Here is a 7,676-nt window from a genome sequence, read left to right as displayed (position 1 = left end):
AGTCTTTTTGAAGATTTCTCCTTCTAAAGGGATTACAAGGTTTGGCGTAAAGGGTAAGCTTAGACCCCGTTTTATAGGACCCTATGAGATCCTAGAAAGGGTGGGCCCGGTAGCTTACAGGCTGGCGTTGCCGCCAAGCCTTGGGAATGTGCATAATGTGTTTCATGTGTCGCAGTTGAGAAAATATGTTTATGATCCAAAACACGTGATCCAAAGAGACGACGTTATCCTTAGCCCAGATATGAGCTATGAAGAGAGACCCGAATCTATTTTAGATCGGAAGATTCAAGTACTAAGGAATAAATCGATACCCTTAGTAAAAGTCCTTTGGAAGCACCATGATCAAGAAGAGGCGACATGGGAACTCGAGTCTAGCATGAAGGAGAAATACCCAGAATTATTTCCTGAGGTACAAATTTCGGGACGAAATTTATTTTAAGGGGGATAGTATGTCATATCCCAGTTTTTAATCACTGATTAAAGACTTAATAATTAGGGTTCGGCATCCATTAATAATAAAACTGATTTGATTTATCTGATATGATTTAATTGTTATATATGTGTTTTGATGTGCTAAATTCTTATTATTATTATTTGAATCCGTTTGAGATTTAAAGGATTATTGAGTAGTCAATAATTATTATTTCGGATTATAACTGACTTAGCAGAGTCATGTTATTTAATTTATATACGATAGAAATAGTATTTCTATTATTTACTTGAAGTCGTAATTAATTTTCGACTTATAAAACGAGTTATAAAATATGTAATTTATAGAGAGTTATAACGAAGCTTCGTTATATGGGAACCCGAAATTAGTATTACAAATACAGAATAAGGATTTTATTCATCACATTCATCTAGCACCTACACATTTCCACATCCATCTTACTCTTAAATAAATTGATGGTGTTGGAAACACTCATCATATGCCAACTATCCCACTAAACACTCATCATTCCACTAAACACTCATTATTCCACACACTCATCATTCCACTAAACACTCTTTACACCTTCTTTTGCCAGCCATCTTCTACACTTTAACATCTCAACATGCAATTAGCTTTTATTTAATCAAAATCAGCAACCAACATTCCTCCCATTCCTCCTAACATTCTGATCCAAGCTATTCTTATGCTTGAATTATAATTCACTGATTCCAGCTTTCCAAATCAGTTTCCAAGATTTCCCAAAACAAGAAAGAGGTAATAAACGTCCATTAATTCTTCCAATTCTTTCATAGTTTTCAGATCCAAAATTTCATTGTTAAGCTTGGCTGAATAAATTCGCAGATCAAATTTTGGTGAATTCAGAAAGAAGATTTTCCTCATTTCCTACTCATATCAAGGTTACCTCCTACTTTACTTTCTCCATACATTCATTTGTTAAATTACAAAACTATGATTCAAATGAAAACAGATCGAACACACACATCCATTACCACTTCTTTTAGACTATTATTGTTTCAATTACATCAGCTTATCACCATCAGAGAACCACCAACAGAATAATACACACGCACACATTTTACTATATTTCTATCTATTACAAGTACAGATTAGTTTTTGTAAATAGAAATGAATGAAAATGAACAGAATTGAAACCCTAAGTGCTCTATGTGTGTTTTGTGCGTGTGACTGGAATTTGGGGGGGTGAGAGCAGCCGGCGGCTGCTCGCGGCCGGAGGCGGCGCGGCGGCAGCCGCCGCCTTTTTCCTTTGTCTATCTGAAACGAGAGAGAGATGGTTAGGGCTGCTGTAAAAAAAAAAAAAGAGAGAGAAGAGAAGGTAGAACAGGGGAGGGAGAGAGAGAGATAGGAGGGAGGACTTATCTTCTCCGGTGACGACGACGCGGCGGCATCGGCAGCGGCGACACGACGGCGGGAGCAACGGGCTGTTCCTGACCGGCCGGAAAAGAGGGAAATAAGGGAAATCTCAGATCTGGAGCCTACCTTCCCGGCGAGGCAAGGCTCGGCCTCCACCGCGATTTCAGCCACGACGGACGACGGAGGAGGCGGCCAGGCGGCGGCCGTGCGCTCCCTATGGCGGAGAGGGCAGATGCCCTGTTCCAGACGAGGGGATGGAGAGGAAGCTACCCGCGCCCTTGTCCGAGCAGGAGCCGAAGGAGGAAGACCAGATGGACGGCGGCCGAGCTCCTTCACGGCGAGGCGGCGTGCGGCTGACTTCCGGTGAGACAGAGAGACGAGAGGGAGAGAAGAGGAGAGAGCCGAGAGGTAGAGAGGGAGAGTGAGGCGCTGAGCTTGAGTGTGTGTGTTATGTGTTTTGTGTGTGTGGTATATGTTGTATGTATTAGGGTTAGGTTTAGGGTGGGCCGAAAATTTTTAAGAAAAGAGTGAGTGGGCCGATTTTTATTAAGTTGGGTTCATGTTTTAATTTGTTTGGGCCGATTTTATTTTACTTCTGCTGGGCTCTTTTTGTTTTAAAATTGATGGGTTTTTATTTTAGTTGTGTAGGCTAATTTTATTTAAATGCTTGGGCTATTGTTTTAAATATAGGCCTACGAATTTTGGCCTTAATTCTTAAAAAAAAAAAAAAAAAAAAATGTTTAAATTTTCACTAAATTACTTAGTGAATTTAAATCTCTTGATTTAAATTTTAATATTGGAAGTTGGGATTATTTATTCTAAATGAAGTCCATTCTATTATTTAAATTATTAATGGACTTTAAAGCAAATATTTTGGGATTAAGCCCCATTTATTACATGATAAAATTTTTTTTCAAAGCTTACGAGTATGGATTTTTTTTTTTAATGGTTAAAATGTTTTATTTCATCTCAATGGATTTTAAAATGTTTTATTATTTATAAATGAATAATGGAATTTCTTATTTATTTTAAAAAAAAATGTATAGAATATTATAAATATGGTTTCTTTTTAAAGAAAAAGGATTAAATTATTTTATGAGTAATTCCATTATAATGGAATTAAAATGTCCTATTAGAATGGCTTCATGTTTTAATAAATATTGAGACTATTTATTTACATGATAAAAAAATGTGGAATTGTGTTATAGAATGATTAAGTATATGATTTACTTTATCAAATGAGCTTGGGATTTAATTGAGATATTAAATTACTAAGCATGTGTTTATAAATGATTTATTTATTTAAGTGATGAAAATGTGCGAAGTATGAGAAAGCATGATTTATAATGATTAAATTTTCAAGGTGATAATATATGACTTGTTCTTAATTGATGGAGTACTTGACTAAATGACGGGTATAGAGGGAGGTTATGGATTATGTACATGTTGATGTTCGAACAAATGGGTTCGAACCTATATGATAGTTACATGATAATTGGTTACATTTTATTGATTGAATGAAACGAGATTAATATGGATGCTAGAACCCTAAAACTTTAAAAGATACCCTAGGCACGTAGAATTAGACTTTGTCTTATGACAATTTCTTCACGAACTTATCGACTCTTCATCAATGAAGGTCCAGGCGACAGAAAGTGAAGCCGAAGAAGAAACGACTCCACGCCAGCTTTAAGAACGATTGAGGTGGGCATTATTTTATTATTACGTATATAGAGATCCCCTGCGTGACGTAGGCCTCATATGCGAATATATATGCATGATATGTTTTGACTATTTATTCAGTTCTTATAAAATGCTTATATGTTCAATGCCCTTTATGAAAATGAAAATGTTATGAAAATGAAATGTTTATGAAATGATTGACTGCCAAAATGTTTATGTTTTTATATGTATCCTATCTGTGTTGGTTCGCCAACTTTAAAGGAAATCCAATTGGGATCCTATGCTAGACAAAGGTCGCTAGCTAGGGTTAACGTGTACACTCATGGAGACCGCGAGTCGCTTGCGACCGGTCTTGGCGTCCGTGGTAAGGAGGCCTCCTTCCCGGCGCGTGACAGAAAGGACAGATATGGATCATATAGACTGAAAATGGGATGCATCCACCTTTATGAAAATGAACGAAATGTTTTAGTAAGCGCAGGTCATTTATGAAAACCCCTGTGTGTTACTGTTATGGCAGTTCAATTTATATATGTATGCATGTTGTATTTTCGGCTTATGTCACTGAGTATTTTTATACTCAGCCCTGCATGTATTTCTAAATGTGCAGGTTGAGCAGGCGATGGAATGGATCGGTGTTGAGCGGATTTCCCTTTTTATGTTTATGTAATGAAACCTTGAGTATGCATCTCCATATGTATAACTCACACGTTTTTCCGCTGCAAACACTCTGAATTTGTTATCGTATTGTGGAACTTATTACTTCTTCATTTTGTTTAACTTTCATTTGGGGTTTAGTCGTTATGGCTGACTCATTTGTTAATTACCCAAGTGGTTATATATATATATACCACTAGTTTGTTGTTATTAATGTTGGTTATTTAGTAAATCCCTTTTAAATTTCCATTTCTTATTGTTCACCCAAGTCATAACCCCGGTTAACCCGTCATTGGGATAGTGGGCTGTGACACTGTGATTGATGCTTGCGTCTGTTGGGGGAGGCCTCCCTCAACAGTACGATGCCGTGTCCGCTGAGGAGGGCCTTCCTCACGGCGCGATGCCCGTGTCCGCTGAGAGAGGCCTCTCTCGCGGCGCGATGCCAGTATGCCAATATGCCAGTGTTACAGCGTCTATTGGGGGAGGCCTCCCTCAATAGTACGATGCCGTGACCGCTGAGGGAGGCTCCCCCTCACGGCGCGATGCCCGTGTTCGTTTGGGAAGGCCTTCTCCACGACACGATGCTTGTTATGATTGTTGATGATGAAGAATGCGCTCATGCTGTTTATGAATATGGAAATGTTTAATGAGCAAAGGATTTGAAAGAAACTTATGCCTCTTATGCGAAGTTGTGTTTTGTTGTTGATATTATGTTATATGCTTGGCACTGCCCACTGAGTACTCTTGTACTCAGCCCTTCGTATGTTTATGTTTGTGCAGGTTGAGCTGTGATGGGCGATGAAGTGTTGTTGCTGAGTGGAGTTTTTGTCGAACTTAAAGTAGGCTCAGAAAGGATACATGTCTTCATACATGTATCTTAGTTATGCATTCCGCTGTAAACACTGATTATTTCAGTTACGCCTTCCGTTGCAAACTCTGATAATGTTTTAGCGAAGCCCCTAACGATGCCTTTTTCCTTTTAAGGAATATAACGCGTATACAAGTTCTTTGAGTACCCTTTTTTTGCGAACTATGCCTTTTTCCTTTTAAGGAATATTTCACGCGTATTCAAGCTCTTTGAGTATTCTTTTATGCGCCCCTTTCTAAACCCGCTTCGTAATTTCCCTTCCCCAGTCATGGTTTTCCCGGATTAATTATCCTTAATTAAGGCCGGTCGTGACAACAAATTAGAAAACAAAATGAATCAAAGTTTGTGTATTTTTTGAGAATTTTCAATTGTTCATGGGAAAAATCAGAATGGACCGAAAGTTCGTATATCTAGATGCCAATAACCTAAAGATAAAAAAAGAAAGAGAGAAACAGTTGAAGCACAAGCTCTTACACCAAACTTAAGAAAAAGTATGATACAAAGATCAAAATAACTCGAGCAAGCCCATAAATTTTTAATTTCGTAAAATATGTCCTTAATGCTTAATGCTTAAAACTACTACAAATTGGGATGAAATGTCCTTAATGCTTATTTGACATGAATATATGATAAAATGAGATATAGAAAAACATAGAAAAAATTCAAACATCAAAATATTTAATTTTGTAAAAAATGTCAACTTGATCAACTCATTCGAAATTTATCCATCCCATCTATTTGATGACAAGTCCAGTGATTCAAGAATGTTCATATTTCCAAGAGAAGAAGGGAATTCAAGTATTGTTAGACAAATTCAAGTATCTAAGGAGGCGTTTGGTTTGAGTGGTAATGCATGATTGATAAAATAATTCACCTTAATCAAGTATTTGGTTTACATGATTGAACACGTGATTGATAAATCGGCTTACAATCGTTTATCAATCCAAAGTTGGGTGGATTATATGATATATCCAATCTTGATTATTAGAATGCCAAGATCTAAAATGCATCCAAGTTATCACTATAACCAACCTCAACCAATCAAAATTAATAATCATGTAAACCATTGTCGGAGATCTTTCTAGGATTTCACACAACTCCGGATTTCGAGAAAACGACACCGTAGACAAAGTAAAAGCTCCATTTTCCAGTGAAGTAAAGACGGTGGAGAAGAATAGCGAAAATCAGTTCGCCAAGTGTTCGACAAAAGGCCCAGGTGAAAATAACTGCTTATCTAATAACGGGACTCCATCACAAAACTATTTTAAAACTTAGCAAACTTTGAACATAAAAAACATTGTATAAAACAACAATCTGATGTCTGGAAAAGAACAAAAAAGCAAGAAAGAAAAGCTCATAATATATATTTGTCTGGAATCAACTTCTCCTCTGTGTTGGAGTTGCTCTCTTCCTTGTCTTCTTCTTCTTCTTCTTGTTCTTCTTGTATGTATATCCAACACCAAAAAAGAATTCCACCAACCATCTTGGCCTTCCAAATCGAATAATCCAACAACCAATTCCAATTCCAACTATGATTCCGCTTCCATATCCCATCACCACACTTCTCCATCCAAATCCATCTATAAATCCATACTCATCATCTTCGTCATCTTGTTCTTCTGGCTGCATCCGCTGCCCATCCTCCTCGTTGCATTTTCTCGTCAACGGAAATCCACACAATCTCAAGTTTCCCACGTATGAATCATTCTCAAATGTGGAAAACTGAGTAGATTGTGGTATTTGCCCCACAAGATCATTCATCGAAAGGTTTAAGTCCGCAAGAAATGTCAACCTCGTCAATACACTTGGAATTCCGCCGTCCAATTTGTTCCATGATAAATCCAATGATTCAAGCACATTTATATTTCCAAGAGATGCAGGTATGTGTCCCATGAGATTATTGTGTGACAAATTCAAGTATCTCAAAGAATTAAGATTACCTATGGAATCTGGAATACTACCAGAGAAATTGTTGGAGGATAAGTCAATGGTTGTAAAGGTTTTCAACAGTCTCTTCAATAACAGATCCAAACCTTTCAAGGTGATTCTCATCTCCACATACCTTAGAAAATCGAAATCATCACTACTTGTAATTAGATCTGTCTTATTTTCCTTCACATCCATCATTGCTCTAAAGTTCTTGAAATATGTTTGAGGGAGAGACCCCACAAATTCATTGTCAGATATATCTAAAACTTGCAACTTTTGAAATGGAAGGTTACTTCGTGAAGGCAGCGACATGTTACCATCAAACTTGTTAGACTTCAAGACGAGCACTCGAAGCTCAGGAAGAGCTTCCATCCAAAACGGAAATTCATCTTGTATTCTATTATTTCCAACATCGAGACCCTTTAGACTTTTGCAATTGATTAAGGATTTAGGTAATCTTCCTTGCAATTTATTACCACTCAAATTGATGGACTGAAGACTACACCCTTTGATAAATATTGATGGAATGAGGCCACTAAAGTTATTTGTATTTAAATGAAATATGGACAACGATTTGCTCAAGTTTCGAAAGCATTGTGGAACTGTCCCTTCCAAATTGTTATTTGAGAGCAGAAGAAACTGAAGGGATGTCAAGTTGCAGATGGAGAATGGAAGCTCACCATTTAATTTGTTGGAAGAGAGCAATAAATACTCCAA

The 7,676-nt window shown here is 37.3% G+C and overlaps 1 protein-coding gene and 1 long non-coding RNA gene across 2 annotated transcripts; one reads left to right on the top strand and one right to left on the bottom strand.

The window, feature by feature from the left end:
* The first annotated feature begins 2,885 nt into the window (after nucleotides 1-2,885).
* Nucleotides 2,886-5,177, top strand: LOC131006347 (uncharacterized). The gene is made up of 2 exons (XR_009095477.1): nucleotides 2,886-3,529; nucleotides 4,943-5,177. It is a non-coding gene; the product is annotated as an uncharacterized LOC131006347 (long non-coding RNA).
* Nucleotides 5,178-6,407: 1,230 nt separating this feature from the next.
* LOC131013970 (receptor-like protein 19) lies at nucleotides 6,408-7,331 on the bottom strand. Its single transcript, XM_057941912.1, has one exon. It carries the CDS (start codon nucleotides 7,329-7,331, stop codon nucleotides 6,408-6,410), a length of 924 nt encoding a protein of 307 aa, XP_057797895.1.
* Between the last annotated feature and the right edge of the window lie 345 nt (nucleotides 7,332-7,676).

Source organism: Salvia miltiorrhiza, chromosome 1, assembly GCF_028751815.1.
Source record: "Salvia miltiorrhiza cultivar Shanhuang (shh) chromosome 1, IMPLAD_Smil_shh, whole genome shotgun sequence".
Classification (NCBI taxonomy): domain Eukaryota; kingdom Viridiplantae; phylum Streptophyta; class Magnoliopsida; order Lamiales; family Lamiaceae; genus Salvia; species Salvia miltiorrhiza.
The sequence above is the reverse complement of the archived record's forward strand: the minus strand, read 5'-3'. Positions and strand labels throughout refer to the sequence as shown.

What these genes read in the sequence shown, in the direction of transcription:
- LOC131013970 (XM_057941912.1), bottom strand. Translation starts at nt 7,331, where the DNA reads ATGGAAGCTCTTCCTGAGCTTCGAGTGCTCGTCTTGAAGTCTAACAAG.